The sequence below is a fragment of the Haliotis rubra genome, unplaced genomic scaffold (assembly GCF_003918875.1).
Source record: "Haliotis rubra isolate DU_JTF1 unplaced genomic scaffold, ASM391887v1 Scf1328, whole genome shotgun sequence".
In the NCBI taxonomy this organism is placed as follows: domain Eukaryota; kingdom Metazoa; phylum Mollusca; class Gastropoda; order Lepetellida; family Haliotidae; genus Haliotis; species Haliotis rubra.
Window position 1 is genome coordinate 39,582 of NW_025765257.1, and position 21,925 is coordinate 61,506.

At 37.0% G+C, this 21,925-nt stretch overlaps 1 protein-coding gene and 1 long non-coding RNA gene across 9 annotated transcripts in view; one reads left to right on the top strand and one right to left on the bottom strand.

Annotated features, from left to right (window-relative positions):
* The window catches only part of LOC124267650, a 148,995-nt gene that overhangs the window by 12,811 nt on the left and 114,259 nt on the right, over window positions 1–21,925 (bottom strand). For 2 of the 3 annotated variants that reach the window (XR_006896091.1, XR_006896090.1), the window contains exon 3: window positions 20,708–20,965. This is a non-coding gene — a long non-coding RNA (uncharacterized LOC124267650). Of the gene's footprint in view, window positions 1–15,748; window positions 15,922–20,707; window positions 20,966–21,925 lie in introns of those variants that run through there. The other variant, XR_006896092.1, reaches the window with a different exon arrangement.
* The window catches only part of LOC124267644 (caspase-8-like), a 148,230-nt gene that overhangs the window by 3,229 nt on the left and 123,076 nt on the right, over window positions 1–21,925 (top strand). The window contains exons 1-3 of one of the 6 annotated variants that reach the window (XM_046702618.1): window positions 2,587–2,645; window positions 3,090–3,201; window positions 3,737–3,832. The exons of 1 other annotated variant lie outside the window; for it this stretch is intronic. In XM_046702618.1, coding sequence (XP_046558574.1) covers window positions 3,748–3,832 — 85 coding nt within the window. In that variant the 5' untranslated portion in view covers window positions 2,587–2,645; window positions 3,090–3,201; window positions 3,737–3,747. Of the gene's footprint in view, window positions 1–2,586; window positions 2,646–3,089; window positions 3,202–3,736; window positions 3,833–6,072; window positions 6,089–18,846; window positions 18,975–19,262; window positions 19,398–19,696; window positions 19,811–21,925 lie in introns of those variants that run through there. 4 more of the 6 variants (XM_046702607.1, XM_046702606.1, XM_046702608.1 and 1 more) reach the window with 4 other exon arrangements.

Below are 21,925 nucleotides of genomic sequence, written 5' to 3' on the forward strand. Positions count from 1 at the left end.
TGTAGAGTACCTAACTTCAACATCTGCCCTACGTAGGACTTAATAATTTCTACGTAGGAGATACTAAGTCCTACGTAGGAGATACTATGACCTACGTAGGAGATAATGAAACTTAAACAATTTTCACCAGGGGCCTACTACGCTTCCGTGTATCGTCTCCATTATCCGACGGTGATAATCTGGGTGCAAAAGGCAAAATAGGTGTCGAACAGATCACTGAAATTCACTGACATTCTGCTGTAACGGCTGCACATGCCACTGTTGGTGTCCGGGGTCGAAGTGTTGTTTTTTGAGCGTGCCGTGACATTTTCACTACATGGTAAATGGGGCATCATGGTCAAAGGGCAAATGGGCAAGTTGTGACGACTACAGTGGCTGCATGTGAGTGATGCTTGTAGGCTATTGTTCATTACAATATGGCATGTGTTCGTTAAGAAGGGTAAACAGGTCTTGTCCTACCGGCATCAACCACCACTGAAGTTTACCTGTACAGATGGACGTACTTATATGATAAAGTACTGTCGGAAATCGAAAAAAACAACAACTGTTTTTAGTCTGTTAGTTTGTATCCTTAAAATTTACACAATTGCATATAGCATATGTCGAAATAACCGACATCGGCCTAACTGGGCGTTCAGTGGGATGCGTAATAGGATATCTAGAAAGTCATATTTACTCGTAAAATCGGGCAAAACCCAGAAAAATTACGAATAGCTGCTGAAAACAATAGATCAGACTATAGATGGCAATTAGGTCTCTCAACCGGGTATGACGATGGACTAAGATGGACCGTCGACTCACCTTGCATGAAATGCGTGTCCTGCCTACAGGCACAATGGGTCATCTCAACGATATGTCATTCTTTTTCATGCGTGTTGAAGATGTCTCATCTATTGATTAACATCTTACGTGTCTTTCTTTCATAATGTTTATGTTGAGATATGTAAAAGGGTGTGATACCCATAGAAAAGCTTTAATCAGCCATCGCATAAAATGTCTAAATGTGACATGAACACCCGAAGTTCGACAGGAATGGCTTTTATTTGTAAATTGCTATGACATGCCGTTTACTTCCCCACTTTAATTCCCCTAAAGGAAATCTTATCTCAGCTGATATCTCAATCACCCAGCGCGACCCCAACCACCGTCTGCAACACCCGTCCTGGTTTTGCTTTTGAGGCGACCCCTCTTACCTGTTCCTTTATATAGTGATAGTGAGACTCCGTGGTAGCTACATCCTCAATAGTTTCAGTATTAAAGTTATTATTTTGTACGTCAGTTATCATTTATAATTGAGCTAAGGGCATTTAACAAGTGTCCTTTGTAATACAATATCATCGCACACTAATTTTGCATAAAGCCATGGTCTGTTAAAAATCCCCGCATTACTCACTTCTGCACTAATCTCTCCTCAGTAAAGTCCTTTTGTCTTCGTTTCCTATCTCCCTGCCAGAGAGACTGTAGTTAGGCCGAACGTAGTTTAACAGATATTTCATACTGTAACATATTACCTATATAAACTGCACTTATAAATGCGATAAAACATGTTTTCCTATTTCCGAGAGTACTTTAGTACGCCGCGTTATGTTTACTGCAATGTACTTCATGCTGCCGCAGGCAGTATCCAATGACTTTGAAAGAGAAATACAGATGATTTGAAGCCTCATTTGTATACTTGCCGCATTTATAATGTATCTATTTTGTTATAAAAAGTAAATAATTATCATAATGGTAGTATGAAAGTATGACAGACAAAACAGAGAGAGAGAGAGTGAGAGATATATATATATATATATATATATATATATATATATAGAGAGAGAGAGAGAGAGAGAAACCGCAAAACAATAGAATATTTGAATATGACACAAGACATACACAACAATCAAAGTCCTCACCCTCTAGCCTCACACAAACGGAAAACACATAGTGAATTCAATTACTGCTGTTGTAAGTTTGAACGAGTGCACCAGTTCTTGTTATCTAAAACTTGACCTCCTCTACGCATGTCTGTCCTGGAAATCGATTCATTCGAAACACGGACGTATTATATAATTATAATCTGATAACAGAAGACACCCATTTAAAGTTTCCTAGAATTGAGTCAGCGCAACGAATACCCAGCTTCTCTGACCTCATTAATATATGCTTCGTGTGAGATGGAAAATCCATACTTCATGTGAACCCATGACTGCATATGTGCACCCGTGTAATGTAACGCACAGAGTTACTGGTGCATCAGATCTTGTTATCAACCACTTGGCACTGATCCACACCAAACCCTAGACTCTATAATTAGTTTCCACAAATATGAGTATAAATGCATTCAGTGTTTCATGGAGTTAGATCTAAGTACTGAATACATAATACACTTCTCAGAACCAGCTACACTTGTATTAATCCCATTGTATACATTGGTGTGAATGGTATCTTGTAAACAATGGAAACTGTATCCGCGGTTGTTGTTGGAGGTAATGTTTTCCTGTATATGGCACTTGCCTCCCCGGAGAATTGTAATTTTAGATCTACGTCATCAAAGTAAATATATGTCCATGTCATACATCGATAATTCCAATAGCAAAGGCTTCACTCACATTGCGAAGCCTACAGTAGACCACACGTCAAGGATATTTGTCCCACTAAAAGTAATACTTCATAATTCTTTACTCAAATCCGCTAAATCATGAAGCATTTATTAAGAGGTTTAATGTGGATATAATGTCCGAATAATTATAAAGTCGTTAAGATTGTCTCTGACACGTAGTTTTGCATGTTTGATTTCTCAATATCATACTGCAATGCAAACACCAATTATTAATTATTATTAAGTAAAACAGGAATGAATCAAAGCACTTATAACGATGTCATGGGCATTATGTATATACTTCTATTGACAATTGTTGAACTAAATATACTTCAAGCACAAAGTTTAGTGACACGGCTCCTGGTGACATCCTATTCCTGGCATCTGAAGCCGATACTTGTCCAATATTCATCTGCTTACAGTGCAAATCGAGCTACGGATAATGAGATTCAGTACAGCCAGTAAGTTGTATCCCATTGTAGTCATAATGGGGATGATCTCTTAGATTGCAGGTGAAAATGGCAGAATTTACTTTGACAGGCGTAAAAGGAAAGGCAAAAGTTAAAAACTCACGTGTGGAATTCAAGGTAGTGGCAAAGGGCTTCAAGTACACAAAGGTATGTATTGTTATGTTTGGGGAAATCGTTCTTACTTTGAGATTGATCATTACAGCACAAGGGCATTCAGAGTTATGCTGAATATAAACATTTAATATAGCATATGTATATTAGTGGTGGAAGAATTCTCACTTATCCCTCATTCGATTCGACGTCAGCGCTGACAACCCACTAATCCCTCTTTCGTTTGCTCAAGTTAAAGGAAATTTGTGCCGCGACATATAATTCTTCAATAGAATAACCTGATAAGTCATTTGTTTTTAAATGTGTAATTTTGTATTCACAGCAGGAAATTGAGAGACATTAAATTACTGTCATGTACATGTGGATTTGCAGATCATTTATGTTCTTTCTTAATTGTACACTACACGATTATAGGAAATAAAGTTTGTCACTTTTATTTAAATACGAAACGTCAGTGCAAAAATACCCAGTCTTACCTATCATCAGGAACACATTCTATTTGGAATAGAATTAAATGCTTATAAAACCAAGTTGTACATATATTGTTGAGACATGTTTACTGTATTCACAGATATCAGCAAAATGAAAGTGACGGGTGTCAAGGGTGATGCTCAGGTAGACAATTCTGTCGTCTCCGGTATTAATGAAGGTCAAATGGGATCTATTGGTGAGTTTACTGATTTGCTAGAGCACATCTTTCTATATCACAATGCTAATTCCTACGGTTACCCTTGTATCTATACATAGAGCCTTACCACATGCTACAGACCCGACTAAAGGATCCCCACTCTACATATACCAAGGGCATGTGTTTATGAATCGCCGTGAGAGGTGGAAGTGTCCTGTCTCACCGGCGGCAGAATGTTCATCTGTTCGAAAACTGAGGAGAGTTGACCATTGTGAAATTGAAGTCATCGCTTTTGTCATACAATCATACAGTCATAACCTGTCTGACGCATCAGTCAAGCTATAAACATTGAACGTGATGATCAACTCTGCAAACGATGAACGTCTGAATAATATGTTTAATATGGTATTCCAGAAAACAGGCAGCAAACATACCACATTGAAAGTGCCCAAGGTGTAGTAGTGGATCAGAAAGGGGTCACGAAGGGAAGATCAGGACACATTGGATACTTCAGAGGAAAAGGTAAATTTCCAGTCAATTCGCTTTTCAGTACGTAACTTATATTCTATATATTCTATATATTCTTTTCTTCCATGATCAATACTGCATTAGGTGCCAACAGATTAATATGAACTATGCGTGTATCATACTAAATTAAAGACTCGAACGTTTATGCACACTTATATATTGAAACTAAAAAAAGATCATGTATATGTACATGTAGTTAAATAAAACTATCGAAACAAACCTTGACACCAACAATGAAACTTCGACCTAAGCAAACATTGTGTTGGTTAATATGGTCTCAATTAGGAAATAATTTACACATGTGGTTACATTTTCAGAGCTTTCTGACGTCACTGAAGAAGACATTGTTGGTCTTCTGCGGGAGAAGAACATAGCAAAACACATTCCACTGACCCATGAACATCGTATTGATGGGGATCTATTGTTTCAGCTCACAGATGGTGAACTTATAGATTTCGGGATTGGCGAATCCTTTGAAAGGAAGAAAATACTGAATCTGAAGAAATGTCTTCCGAAATAGTACATCTGTTGACTCACCTCGACTGGAGATCATGTGTAATGCCCTGTTCATGTAAATGTTGTCAATGCTATAATACGTACCTTGCATTGGTCCTCAGAGTCTTTCTTTCTCACCTGATCATAAATTGTACATTTAGCATTCGGTCATTACATGTCCTGTTGATGTAATAAACACAGTATTTGAAGCCACACAATCAAATGTGTTCTTTATTGAATGAAGTAAAAGCAGCATCTTTACCGTCGTCATTAATATCCAACTAACTGTATAGTACTGCGAACAGAGAACTGAGTATGTATAGTAAATGTATATCATACCTCGATGCAAAATGGTAATGGTAATGCTGTGATATGTTTTAATGATATCCTTTCTAAGAATTGGTGATAAATCAATGACATGCCATATACTGACTGAAAATTGAACTCATTCCTGCGAGGGCGCACGCACACACACACATGAGCGCTCCCAGACACCCCACTTTCAAAAATACCTGAAATTTGTTTATGTTTCTTCCCACAATATTAAAGTAGCCAACTCTTTAGCAGTAAGGAATGATAAATTTACGTCCAAAATTGTCATGATAACTAACTACTTTGATATAATTATTGTACAAAACAGAAAGACTTAACGCTAGAAAAAAGTCCACAGAAACAGATCCTGCAGGGAGCAAGCACATAAAATGTTCAACAAAAATATTTGAATGAGTGTACTAACGTTACTATTTAATTTTATTTATAATTTAAATCTTCGGTGAACCTCTATAGGAACCAGCTCTCTTTACCTTCTACAAACATGTTGTACGAATAAACCAAAGTATTTAACTTCGGTTATCTTACTGCGACGAAGGCTTCACCTTGATGTAAACCCACGTCCACCCTTGACAATTAATATTCTATTTACTGCACATGAGGTGATCTTATCACCCGGATCAGGTGCACACAATGTATGTACAGGTTCACACAGAACGTTTGCTATTCAATATCATCATTAAATTGACAACAGCCTTACACGCTCAAAAGTTCGTGTGAGTCTGATATCAACCCAGATAACCATACCTTTTCTCGGAAAAAGAAACCTAAAATCGTTCCTATTATCTATAAATAATCAACCAATAGTAAGGTAAAGGCCTGATATGACGTCACTTGTATTCTCCGGGAATATGACCATAAATAGATCCATGTCACTATGTAATGGTATTTAACCAGGGTAGGCGCTAGAAAGGTCCATAACGAACGGCCTTAGGCATCAAGGTAGGTTTGTTTCGCTCTCTTATGACCTACTACAACTTATAATGTGTGACACAAGAAACGAATTTTCTTCCATAAGATTGTTAAAGCATTGTATCTAATTTGTATAGAAAACCCCATTGCCGATTCTATGTTATATCATAAATGTAAATATTCGATTTTAAAATAATAACGAATCTGATCCTGTGTTGCACTCATGTTATTTTATGAATAGGCTAGATGTAAGTATATTGCGGTTTGGCGTACTTATTATTTAAATCAAAGAGAGCAATATTCTTAATAGAACACATTATTTACAATCTTTCCATACCCGAATAAATGTGCATTTTATGAATAGGCTAGATGCAAGTGTATTACAGTTGGGCGTTCTTGTTGTTTAAAGCTAAAACGCAATGAACAAAAAAGAACAAGTCGTTTTGCATATTGTCAAAAGTTATATTTGAAGCCGTAAACTGTAAAGAAAATATATTAAAAAAATGTTTGAATTAAAAACCGAAACACATTCAGAAAAAGGGTGACTGTTGTAGACACCATATATCACAAATCGAGGAACTGCAATAAGCAGGAGTATGGAGGAATCTGAAGGAAGTACACTAGGTGGTATTTTTAGATATTTGAAAATCCATTGTCAGAAGGTTAATTGTTTGTTGCTGTAAAAACTAACGATTGTAAATGAAAAAGCAGCGAGAGAATGGTAAGAGACAGAAACCTTTCCACAAAATGATCTGAACAATAACTTAATCATGAGCTAATGCTCATTTTGGTCACAGGTGTGTTATTGAAATGCCCTCCATATGTATACCGGAAAACATGACATGGCTGTTTCAACCTTGCTCAAACAATTTCTCAGAAACACTTGGTTAAAAGACCATGCTTGATTGCACATCGTTACCCGTGCCATACAGCTCTGTGGGGGGACTTTTGCCACTCTGAATCTGCCTAGATCTAATTAAGAAGCATATGAGGCGGTCTCACTTAACACCTAGCATTTCACAACTTCACAACACACTTGCTTTCATTTCTGAAAATATGTTCTGAGTCTTTGAAGATAGATATGGAAGTATACTGAGTCAAAAAAGAAACTTCACTAAATGTAATTTGAAAAATAATGAATAATTTTTCTCTGATGATACATCTATGCATCCGAAATGGGATCCCTAACTTTCGACTCTAGAAAAACGTTAGCAAAACCCACTCAAACCCATCCATTCCTCGTGCAAATGACGTTAGTGCCAAATCAGGTTTTGCACGTGCAGTCGATCACGTGATCTTCGCATCGAAGTTTTCGTCAGATGCACGTCTTTGCATTGGCCTCAAGAATTGAAAAAACACTTTTAAACAACAGTTCTAACGGTACTTGAAATGCCACGATTGTCAAATGTGCAACGTGAACGTGCCGTTGGCATGTTGCAAGCGGGAAGATCAGTTATTGACGTCGCAAGAGCAATGGGATGCAGCCGTCGTACTGTGTATGACTTACGAGGTCGTCTACAACAAACTGGCACCACTTCTGATCGCCCAAGGTCGTGTCGTCCACGTGTGACGTCACGAGCAGAAGACCGTCAAATCGTCCTACGTCACCTACGTGACAGATTTGTGCCGGCTACACGAACCAGGGCTGAGATGTTTAGAGGTCGACTGTCCTCACAGACCATTCGAAATCGGTTGGAGGCTGCCAATCTCCATTCTCGACGTCCATATCGTGGGCCAATATTGACGCCGTTTCATCAACGTCAACGTCTGCTGTGGGCCTAACGGCATCTCCGATGGACCCAGAGAGACTGGAATCGAGTCGTCTTTAGTAATGAATCCAGGTTTACCCTCAGATACGCGGACGGCAGGCATAGAGTCTGGAGACGGCGTCGTGAACGGTATGCCCAATGTTGTGTACAGGAAGTCGACAGATTCGGGGGCGGAAGTTGCATGGTGTGGGGTGCTTTCTGTAGGAACAACCATTCCCGACTTCTGGTCATCCGTGGAAATCTCACAGCTGCTGCTTACCGCGACCAGGTGCTCACCCCTGAACTCGTTCCTTTCAGGTCTACAGTTCCAGCATGATAATGCTCGGCCGCATACCGCGATGTTGACACGAATTTCCTTCAAAACGCCGGAATCAACGTCATGGACTGGCCATCGAGGTCCCCTGACCTTAATCCAATAGAGCACGTTTGGGATGCACTTGGGAGAAGGATTCGTGGTCTTAGGAACCAACCTCAGAATTTGCAGGAACTTGGCGCTGCCTTGCAAGAGCAATGGCGCAGAATCCTCAACCACGTGTTCACAACATCAGGCTGTCGATGAGGAGACGGTGTTTGGCAGTGGTGAATGAGAATTTTCGCATTTTTATTCTTGTGACTTGACATTGTGTATACCCATGTTTTGGAACGGCGGTGTAGCCTAATGGAACTGATTATGGCACTGTCAGTGTATCGAGTACATCACACATATCTCAGCAATGAAATAATAACAATTTAACCATCCAACAATCTCTTGTTCTTTTATAGTGCCCTGAAGAAAGAATGTGAAGTTTCTTTTTTGACTCAGTGTATCTGTGCTCGCCACTTTTATGAACATTTGTCCAATGGATCATGTAAGGAAGATTTCAGGGATGATAAGAATTCTGTTCAAACTTTTGATTTTACTATATTTCAGATCAAAAGTTTAGACTCACTGAAAACACTCACTATATGTTATGCATATATGTATGGTTACATCGAAGATTGATTTCTCCCCTAACTTGGGATAACCAACTGCAAACCTTATGCAGATGAATTGTACGAGGATCATGCATCAAATTGGTGAAAAGCATGTGCAAATATCGTGCATGTGAACAGTTGCGTTTTGGCGTAAAGTTTTGTTAAGAATTCGCCAATTGTCACTGATTTTTATAATTTATTGAACTCATGGCAACAATCTTTTCAACGTTACAAACTTGTTTTACAATACATCAGTTCATGTGTAAACAGTAACAGTGTGGAATATTTTGCAAGATCTAGTTTATAACAGTTGCCTGAAATAAGTGGCTATATTTACACTAGTGAGTCTAAACTTTTGATGGGAAGTATAGAATCAAAATGGTAATAATTCCGGTTCTCCTAATGATTAGTGTCAAAGTCCGTCCTTGTAAGTCATGATGGAAACATGCTCTAATGTCTACCAGGTGAATTTGTCCTATTGCTTTTCATGTTTGTTCAGTCAGGTTACAAAATGTCCACGCATGACACCACGGTCACAGGAGTGGAAGGAGGCACAGTGAAACAATCCATTGTTGCTGGTATCGTCCACGGCGGGATGAGTCATAACCCCACGACCAACCGCAACCAAGGTTGTCAACTCATACAGTACTCATGACCTCTAAAGTAGTTTATGTGTCAAGGGTGTTTGTATCATATTCATGTGGTCACTGAGATGTTTCTTGATAAGGTCTACATGATTAAACATACCGATAAGGTGATATATGACAAGACATGGAGTCCTTATTTGGAAATACATTCTTCAATAATTAGTATTTCAAAGTTCAAATGCAATAATAATATGATATTCTGCATATATTTTATTTTCAGTTAATAAAAGGTAGCATTTCCTTGTGTCTTCTGTTGAAATTTGCTGCCATTTATACTTTACTTATTGGATAATTATCAACAAAAGCGCAAATGCTTTTCATAATCATAATCTTTGTTACAACATACAGCTCATTCTATGATCCAAATATCACAACCATGTGTTAATCATACCTGGTTAATGATCCCGTAGAAAAGTATATATTAATACTTAAAGTACTAATAATCATATTCCACCCCAACGTTGTATCAATACAATTTAACTTCTGTCATTCCAGGAAGTCGAAGCATCACAAACCAGGGTAATATTGATAATATCGCCAGAGGTGAAAACCAAAGCGGGGCCATGTCCGCTTCAGTCGGTGATCCGACATGTGGCACTAGAGGTAAGACGTCTCCCGGACAGATTCCTATGATATTGCCGCCTCAAGGAATGATATATACACTACTTTGAGAGTTTACAATGTGGACCTTGTCTTCACACGCAAACACACGCACGCGCAAACATACCTACAAGTATATATATATATACACTAACATACATTTAGGGGATAACTGTACTGTTTTGGACGAATTGGGGACGTATACCGGTGGTTATATAGCCGAAAATTGAACGTTATATCGGCTCCGCTTACGCGGGTGACGTCACACTCCATAATGGCGTCATACATCTTGTTTCATGATCATGGGTCAACACCACGTTGCGAGTAAGTTGTTTGAACGTAAAACTAAATTTATGATACTGTTTTGTCTTTTTTTAACACAAATTCCACCCATTTTAGCTGGATAGGGGCGTTAATATGACCAATGGCTTCTGCAAATGACAATGTCCTGCAAAACAGCGTTACACCAATTGTGTAGGGATGCACGTTCGAAGGTTTTGGTGACTCGTTTTCAAATTGCGACCGTATATGCTGATTATACGGTTGGAAATTTATAGCATTGACCAATCAGAACTCGTGTTACATACTAAGTTGAATTAGAATTATTAAAGACATTTATGAACAGTTCTCATTTAATATTAGAGCTACATGTACATTGTTCAATAATTAGTATATCTCCATATGCTCGGAAACCACTATACTTTGAGCTAAACTGAATTTGCAGTTACATTGCGAGCACGAAAACTTTTAAGCAGATTACTTTTGTGCTAGGAACCACATTGAGGGGCCATGATCTCGTTTTCGATCGGGCTGACATAAACACCAAGAACATTGTTTAGCCCAAAGTCCTGTTAATTTGCACACGAGCTCGTTAAATCACGGGTGTGTATACACAGGGTATAATTGTCATTTCGGTACATGATGTGACACGTTCATCATTCTGATACGCTGGTGTCTGCTCCCTGGAGTGGAATTGGAGTCGACATTTGTATACAGCGTTTACGAATACAAAGTTCGAATACATTCATCATATGCCATTCTGAACAGTGTCAATCAATGAAAGGTTTCTAGTTGCTGTTCATTCTTGAATGTAACATTTCATTCATACATACATACATACATACATACATACATACATACATACATACATACATACATACATACATACATACATACATACATACATACATACATACATACATACATACATACATACATACATACATACATACATACATACATACATACATACATACATACATACATACATACATACACATGCATACATACATACATAAATACACATACATACATACATACACACACACACACACACACATACATACATACATACATACATACATACATACACACAGACATACACACATACATACATACATACATACATACATACATACATACATACATACATACATACATACATACACATACATACATACATACATACATACATACATACATACATACATACATACATACATACATACATACATATGAAGAAAAGCTTGGTAAATCTTTTGACATATGGTTTCTAAAGATGTTCATGCTAAAAGCACATCAGTTTCAATGCAAATCTTCAGCAGATCCAAAAACTGACCCCAGCCGAACTATGAAAAATATGAAAATACAAAGCATCATGAGAAACAGAATTATCTCGATTGTTCATTGATGACAAACTTTGCAATGGTCACAGCACATAGAAAGAAAAAACTCCAGCATTTAAAGGAGGTCATGATAATTTGCAAAGCACAAATTGAGGAAAGTAATGATCAAATATTTTTAAAATAAGCATGTTTTCGAAAGTATCTGACACTGTATATGTGTAAAACCGTCAGCCAAATTTGTGTAACAATCATACTAAAAGTATTCATTATTGTTTTTTCAAACTTTGATGTCAGGAAAGATAAAATAAACTTTTTTTTCACACCCGTTTGTCATTATTCTTTTACAAACTTTTTCTATTTTACAAATATCAAAATTAAATCGTTTGATTATTCTCACATATTTAATTGTAAATTTGGCAAAAGGGCTTGGTGTGAGAAGAATCTAATGGTAACATATGATATTTTTTTCTGAAATAACTTGTATACTTAAGACTGAACATGTTTTATGTATACAGTGGTATTAAAGCTGTTTTCAGTTATCATAAAATATCAGTCTAACTGTTAAATTATTCTTTTGAAATAATTAAATGTTAGCAAATATGCATGTTACACCACTGATGATTTTTTATATCCTGCCTGTTACACCACTAAACTTTCTGCAACTTACTGGAACATTAAACCAAATCAACCGCCATATGATGCTTTGGATTACTTAATAATCAAAATTGGAGAACGGCTTTCCAACATGTGGCATTGGAAAACAAATGATATCAACAGTTAAGATTAAAATGTACCAATTCAAAGAATACTGCGACACCAATGACATGTTGTGTTACACCACTGATTTTTCTTTACCTCACTCTAAATACAAATCCAAATTAATTGCCTTTCATTGATAATTAACAGATTTAAACAGCTCAACAGCAAATTCTGAACACTCAGATTTTAAAAGGTTTTTAAAAAATAATATACAAAAGGAACAAAATGAACAAATTATAGTAATATTGTCACACCAATGACATTTCTTGTTACACCACTGATTTTTATTGAATTAACTTCAACGATAAATTCAAATTAATTGCCTTTAATTGATCATTAATAGAATTGAACAGCTCAATAGCAACTTTTGAACACTCAGATTTTAAAAGGTTTTTCAAAAATTATTAAAAACAATAAAATGAACATATTGTAGTAATATTGTTACACCAATGACATTTTTTGTTACACCACTGATTTTTCTGAACTTAATATACTAATATACCAGAACAAATTACCTTCACAGACTTTACATGAGTTCATGGTCATAAAATATACTGGATAAATACAATGCAAAGCAGTTGAGTTTTGCGAACAAGTGACTTAAATGAACATTTTGTCAGTGGTGTAACAAAAATTGTCAGTGGCGTCACATTTTCCCATGTTATACCACTGACAGTTACACCACTGACCTATTCCCACTTTTATGAACTTTATAACAATTAATGCTCCCTAACCACAGACCACCTGGCATAAATGTTGATGTTTTAGCAACTTTGATGTACTTTAAATAAACATTGTTATGAAAAAGAACACATGAATAAGAAATCAACGTTACACCACTGACTCGATAAAAAGTTATGATATGAAGTAGACTCACCAACTGCATCAAACTTAAACATCAAAATAAAATTTGGCCTCCACAAAACGTCTGCCACGAGAAGAAAGTCATCATCAAAGGGACCATTTAGTGTTTCATATTTTTTACTCAAACGAGATAATTATTAATGTCACAAGTTTATATTCGTTACACCACTGACTGTGACATTTTGGACAGTCACTGTTTTCATTGCAAATATGTGATTTTCATTTTGTTTTCAATATTTCATGCAGGAATGTGTTTTTTCTTTCAAAATGATGATAAAAACCCAATTTTGTCCCCAAAATAACAAACAGGTACACCATTTGACATCATTATGAGGAACAAAATACATTTTTCTTTCATAATATGATTTTTGAAAACAAATTGAAACGATATTTTCAGAGCAATGTGTTACTGACCAAAAGTTGGGCAAATTTTGAGAATGACCCATCTATGGTTCTGGCCTTCTTGCTGTGGATATTTCATTAAGGTTTCATTAACCAGTTGTACTATGATCTTATATTTCTTGCAGAGTGGAATTTTGTACAATCGGAAATAATAAAATAATGTTCCATTGATGTGTTGTGTTTCGTTGTCTTGGAAATGTGGCCAGTTGAAATTTCAGGACAGGAAGCTGACTAGCATATCTGTCATGAGAATGTCAGACCTGGGGTTATCCTAATCGGTTTCATTCTGTTTTTCAAATCGAGATTGTGATTTGTTACTGACTGTGAATGTTTTGTTTCTGACATGGAGAAAATTGACATGATGCCATAATTGATCTTTCATCCAAATGAATACATCTAGTTTAAAGGGTATACAAAATATGACATAAATATTGATAAAAATGTATTCACGGATGCTCATCTAAGCACTTGATCACTTGTAGTTGAACAGTTAGGGGTTATTTTTAGGCATTGATAAGTTGCCGGTTTTACGAATATCTGTAGCCCCTGCGTTTAACTATTACACATTATACTGACTTGTGACGCGTCGATTATAACGTTTGTGTGAATACACTCGCGTATGCTGTTCAATATCAGTCAGAAATCGATCATCCAGGAGGGGAAACTATGATGCACGTTATTTTGTGTACTGCCACGGCAACAGTGTCAACATTATCCAATATGTAGATATGTATGTTAGGAGGCCATACGTTCTGATGGTGAATCAATAGCGATGTTCTCAGGATGTGTAGATATAAGGGGAGCTCGTTAAATCACGGGTGTGTATACAGGGTTGTTGAACATACCGCTGTGGGGAGAGAGTCCACAGAGTATAATTGTCATTTCGGTACATGTTGTGACACGTTCATCTGATACTCTGGTGTCGACATTTGGATAAGACGTTAACGATTAAAGTTCAAATACGTAATCATGTGATATTCTGGACAAGTCAACAATCAATGACTAACGCAAACAAATTTCTGTGTAAGGCATTGGGCCGTTGTACCTAATATTGCCATTAAACCCAATGCACCCCAGTAGGGTGCAAAGTTTTAGAGTTACATTTGTATCTTGAAAAAATACTTACACATACTTTTTTACCTTTATTTCTGTGATGTTAGAGAGATCGTAGCATGCAAAGATGTAGTAATTGTTTGGGAGTTATTCCACCTGATTCGGTGTCAGGAGATTTGGACATGAGTGAAAAAAGAAAATGGTGGCGGGTTTGAGTGTTAAGTTGTGAAAACTATCTACCTTAAATGTTTTGCATATAAATATTCTCCTCTGTGTAATTTATTTGAACGATACTTTTGCAAGAATAATTAAAATGTTTTAATTTCAGGCATGATCATTAAGCGCATCCCAAAAGGGCGCAGAGTCCCCAAGGTTTTCATTGACAGATGTCAAGTAAATATTGCAGGAAACTCTGTTAGTGATTACATGACCTAAAATGCAAAAATGTTATACTTTCGTCCTACATAATTATTGTCGGACTACGACATGGTACTGAAGTTTTACAATAAACAACTTGGACACAGTATTATCACGAAAAACTATGATTAATGTGTAATCTTTGCAGAATATTGAGTGTACATGATTTTGTTAGAATCATTGAGGAAGACGATTTTGCTGATGCTTTTATATTTATCACTCCACCTGATAATGACACAGTCTGACGATGACAGAGGTGAGGATGAAGGGAGAAGTATTGACATCATGACAAGTTTATGTTTAATGCTTAAATTAATTGATACAAATCTCTCATAAACTGGCTATCCTAAGAGAGGGAATCGATATGAATTTGCAAAGAAGATGTCACTTCTGTTAAAAAATACCTCATAAAACCTGGGGAAGTTCGCCCCCTATTAGTGTGCAGAAACATATTTCGCAATTTTTACAAACATGTACAAATTCATTGAAAACAACACTCAATTATGTTCATTATGACCAAATGGCCAAACTATATTTAGAAAATAAGCAATATTTAGAACGTTGGGGATTAAAGGGTTAATAGAAATTGGAGTCCATTGATTGGCTATTGATGCTTTATTCCTGTAAAATTACACCGAACGCCTCCTTCCTATGATAGTTACTGTAAATAATGCTACCGGGCAAATATCGACAGCGTACTTCTGTATACCACAGTTATTACCAACCCAAGAATACCACTACTTTCAGTTTGTGTCTCAACCAAGAACAGCTTTCTGAAAATTGATAAATTGCTTATTGACATGTACAATATGTACACATGATTCATAATTGGCCAATCAATCTCTGCAAACATCGCACAACCAAACACATAACAATCCCAGAAAATCAAGAACATATCAATAAATGTCCCACACAAACAAACACATAACAAACTCGTCTAGTACAAAAAGAACATATGTACCAGACAATCAACCACATAGCAATGGATATCCTGGTCAAATTTCCTGGAAAATTGATCTACTATAGAGGCTCACTATGTGCATAGATTCTTTGACAACAGTTGAGTGTGTATGTGTGTTTGAGAGTGAGGAGCTCGAGGGGAGGGGTTAAGGGATTGGGGATCGGGGATTGGTGGTGAAGATAAACGTAAAATCTAAATGTGTATTGTATAACGTAATATTTCATACACATATTCTTGTGGGGTGGGGCTGGCGAGTAAGGGGACAGAATAATAGGTAATAAGGAAGATTGAGAAGGGCATGTTCGTAGGTAGGAATATCGCAAATGGTTAACTGTAAAATTAAGTTCAACACAATAACATTACAAACTCATACACAATATTAAAGTTCTCAAACGGAGATCGTAGCTTGAAATATTATCATTCAGGACAAACTTCACAATCTCTATTCATGCACCATACACATATTGTAGACATTGCAGTAGCATGTGTGAGCCAGACATGGAAAATTATTATACTTAATCGGGAATAAAGAAGAACAGATAGAAGGTCGCTCGATCCACATATAGCAATGTGCACAGGTGGTGCATTTCAGTGCTGGAAAATGAACATGGAGTTGGGTCAGATCAGTCGTGAGGTCAATATATTGTTAGTCACTCAATTTCTGGGGAAAGTCCGTTAATAGATCCGTGTTATACCCATACTGCCGTTCCGCCCGAGCGATGGCCATTACATAATAAACACTTCCGTGAACATGGATGCCCCTCATAGCCATTGCACTAGTATATTTCATTAGAATATGAAACGGAATTAATAAAATTGCAAATCTTAAGATTGGAGTAATTTTAAAATTATTAGAAACAAGGTGATGTCATCTGTATGAAAAGTAAAGAGAACATTTGAAGCCACACTTGATGAGGAAATATACAATACACACTTTTCTAAGACTTGAGGGCGTTTGATTAAAAGTTATATGTAACAAGAAACATACTGATAGTTCATAGTTCCCATCAATTGATCAACAGCACTTACAAGTTGTTTTGCTAAGATTTTTTAAATATATGTATTTAAACACGTGTAACTTTCTCACAGACAACTCTATGGCGAAAAGGAATTTGCAATCGGGATTTATGCCCCGTTATTCAACAGCCGATCAGCTAACGTATATAGCTGGGCAGTAGACGAAGGAAGGGGAATAACAGCTGTTTTTGTTTGACTTTAGGAAAACATTGGGCCAAGTATGGCATAAATTAATCATTCTCAAACTTCAAACATACGGTACAGAGGGCTCTCTTTTGAAATGGTTTGAAAGTTCTCTTGCACATAGAACGCATGAAGTTGTCATAAACGGCTATAGCTCTGAATCTAATGCCATAGAAGCGGGCGTTCCCAAGGATCAGTCTTAGGACCGCTACTATTATTGTTCATATGACTGATATCGTTGAAGGTATAGACATATACGTTTATTTGCCAACGACACGTCAATAAATAACACAATGGATTACAATATTACATCAGTCATGTGTATCATTAATGACCTGCAAAAAATCAGATTGGGCCAATAATTGGAATGTAGGATTTAACCCCGAAAAGATTGAAAGTACAACTTTTACTCGTAAAACCAATTAGCGTCTTGGACCGAATTTATTCTTGTACTCTAATCAGGTGTAAGAAGTAGAAAGTCAGAAACAGTAAGGACTTACGCTTCAAAATACGCTTGATCATGGAAAGTACTTAACTATGATATTGTTTAGAAGGTTAGTCCCATAATTTAATATCACCTATCAAGGAAAACTATAGAGACATTGTACAAGTCGTTTATTCGTCCCATCGTCGTCACATTTGGCATAAATTGGTACAAATAAGCAGGCTCTTCTGCTTGCAAATCTCCATTTGGATGCTCAGAAGTATATGCGGTGCAGTCAGGAGTATCCACCTAACTCATTTTAAGTCTCTAGATGAAAGACGATATCTTCTCAAACTGTTGACAGTTTACAAAATGGACAGCCGCGTGACGCTTTATTATCTAACTGAACTAGTAACAGGTAGAGTTGCTGAGATAAGTATTTATGAATTTATAACTGTAATTTCTACTCCAGATTGGACAAGCACCTACTTCGACTTAAACCCAGGAATTTGATTCTGTCAGATTATCCACTGTCACACCAGGTTCTTCTACAGTGATAGATTTTCTGTATACATTTTTGAAACATCTAACTGCTCACATGGTTATCACCGTCAAGACGCCCCTCGTTATCCATTAACATGTCGAATATATCAACATATTAGGGAATATAAGCCATTTTACTCTGAAGATTATAACTTAAACACAACTCCATACTTCGCTGAGTAACTCCACCAGCATGGACATTCTTAAATCTGTACACGAGTACATAAAACACAAAAGATTTTAATGATCATACGTACAACGAATTTCAGTCTGCAAATCAGTTTCCACGTTGGCACAACTAACTTACAAGTTTTACTTTTTTTACCTTTTTGAGATCTGTCTTGTTATTGCTTATTGTTAACGTAGCGGTATTGGTATAAGCATTTTACTTGTTTACCAATCCGTTTTTCTTTTGGAAATAAACCCATTGTTTAAACAACATGAGCAAGACATGGATGATATACAATCAGGAAAAAATAAGAACAGAAATTCGTCAGATCCATTTATAGCAATGAGCACTGGGAGTGCATGTCAGTGTTGAGTCGAGTCGAGTGATCAATTAATACATTTTTAGTCACTCAATTTCTGGGGAAAGTCCGTAAATAGATCCATGTAATACCGCTCCTGGCCTTCACTGAAGGGTTCAGCCCGCGAGAGGATTACGTGACACTGCAGATAGTCGTACGCCATCCCTCCAGGTAAGTGAGCTGTGAAACCTTTACGGAGTTACTAGTCCCCGTATATGCGGCGGTTACAGGTTTATCCTGACTATGAAGTGTTGAAGTCAAATTACGTAATCGTATACGAAAGTTCCAAATGCTAAAGGTTGAATTTTCGTGTTCAAAGCTTCCTTGTAACATAGGAGCAGGACAAAACTATGGATCAGTGCGTGATTAGAACGACTGGGATATCCGTTTCCTAGCCCAGTGTAGACTGGGAAATATCAAAGTGATGATCCAATCAAATTTTACATTAATTTGTTTCAGATAGGAACATGAGTAACGCAGATTATAATATCCATGTAACTGGTGCTGGCAGGGGCAGCAACGTCGGAACATTCAATGTTGCCGGTGTCGTCCACGGTGGGATGGGAAATAGAGAGACCACCAACTATAACCAAGGTTTATGTATCAACATCATCACCTCCACGTTATTTATCATATTATATATTGATAAGTCCAGTTAATCCTACAACCAACAAGGCACATACCCGTGTATCTAATGTATTCAGATAATAGATTTCTGATGCGTTAGCTTTGTTTACAGTGTGAAGAATAATGTAAAAGAACCAAGCACCTGCAATCAACTTAATTGTTTTGCTAATAAGTGTTGTTTCCTCGTGTGTATATATTTTTATTTATTTTTATTCATTTTATTCCACTGCTTTTTTTGTATTAAAGTTTTAATTCATGTCATAAAGGAAGCCGAAGGATCGTGAACACAGGTCAGATAGGCAACATAGCAACTGGTGACAACCATGCAGGCGGGATGCAAGCCACGATCGCCGGGCAACAGGGAGCACCTGCTAGGAAGGGTAATAAGTGTTGGAATCTTGAACTACGACATATATGTAATTGTATTTGTGGTTATAAACATGAATTGAGTGGGAGACTGAAGCAGAGGAACATTGGCATTTTGAGTCAAAGATCTGTGTTCCATGGCATGGTGTTCTTGTCGAGTTAGGTGCATTTAACGTCACTTGGAATAATGTTTCGGTTATATCAGGGTGTTTCAGCTTTAAGTCCAGAAAGTCCGATGTAATCAGGTCTTCAAAGTTTACCAATTTGATTGAATCACAAGAGGCAATGCATATCGAAAAAATATAAAAATATTCTGAGCAAACCGGGATTCGAACCCACATTACGGGTTTCTGGTAAGCCTAAGAAATAAATATTTGTACGGCGCCTTATACGGCTGGGACAAAAATATGAGACGTATTGAGCTGATAAATAAGTTATCTTAATTTGAAAACATATTACTAAATGATAAATAGGTTATTCTGGACATACTGCGATAGAGACAAAGACAAACGGTGTTTTAATAACTCGAACCGGGCTAGACAAAACACATGATATACCAGTCTAATGTCTTGTGCCACACATCTTTTGTGAATTCAGATCAATGCAAATCACGTATATATATTTACATAATAGATATGAACTGTGTCCTACTGAATAGGCATGGGTAGTATCCGCAGACAAAGGTTTACTTGAAGCTGTAAAGAGAGTGCCCGCATTTTCAATGATTCTCAATGCCATCATGGTCATCAAATATTGAATGTTCGTGATCACGATATCGATGATACATTGATATTGGGATGCCGTTACATTGTATCTTGTCCAACCAACGCGTTCAACTGTTAATGATGTCTGTATGCAATGATACATGTGTATGTTAGCATAAGGTTACAATAAATATAAGTTGTACTTACCTAATAAATGTTTCCAAGAAAGTTCACATTAAAGGAAAAACACATGGCAGCACAAAACGTAAGGAAGGGAAGTGCCGTCATATTATCCTGGTATCATTGAATGCATTATGATCCGTATACTTCAGTAACTCCAGAAACTAAAAGTCTTTCCGAATAGTGTGGGAAGTAATCCATGTAAACAGAGCGTTTACTGGTAGAATGCGTCATTGTGAAGTGTTGAATATTTGACCGAATCTTCCTCATAGAAAAAGATTAATTCTGAAAGAAACGAAAATTCTTAAAGTTCGTTTTCATTAGCAACAATGAATCTACAAAGTCCTGTTGTCATTTATTCTTATTACTGTGGATTGGTTAACAAATGACGTGGGTAACAGCAAACAAGGCGTAGGGCGCCTTCACCCATTGACACAGGCTGAGAGTCACTACTGATAACAAGGTTTGTCTGACCTAGTGTCTTGTAATCAGTGTCACTTAGCTGTACAACTAACTCGCAACATGCATCATACAAATGCACACGAATGGTTAGTCAAATGGGTGAAACGCGGGAAACCACATGCTCGACTTATTTGAACCTTTGAACTCAAACACTGATTCCTCTAGCGGGTTATACGCCATGTCTACCCAAATGTATACATAACTGTGCGTGCACGTGTACATGCACATGCAGTCATATCACCAAAATACAAAAGAAAACAAAACATATTTACTTACACACATCAGCAGCATTCCCTTTCTCGTATTTCTTAGGTATTCAAACAATTTGAACCTGCCTTGTGACGTCACAGCTACCATAGCTTCTTCCTGTGTAACAGTATCACCGACTCCACAGATATAGGTCATGTGCAATGGGAAGCGGACTCTTGAACAAGGCATATCCCCTCAAGTTGCATTCATTTGTAACACCGTTGGTCATGGTGACCTGTAGCGACAGCTGTTATACACTATAAAGAAGTTATTGCAATTGACGTGTCACCCAAACCCTTCATGGCAATAGGAGGCCCTTTACAACAAAAAGAAGCTTTCCCTGAGAAAGTATAACATGTAAAACATTTCGTGCATGTCGCTTGCTTAGGTTTACCCTTATTGACCTTCTTGCAAATGTCAGAATTTAAAATTGTTTGAGACAGGATCATTCAGCATTAATACAGGTGAATGTACACACATGGATTCATAACTCCATTCATTGTGCTGACATATATCTCGTGTTATTTTGCGAGC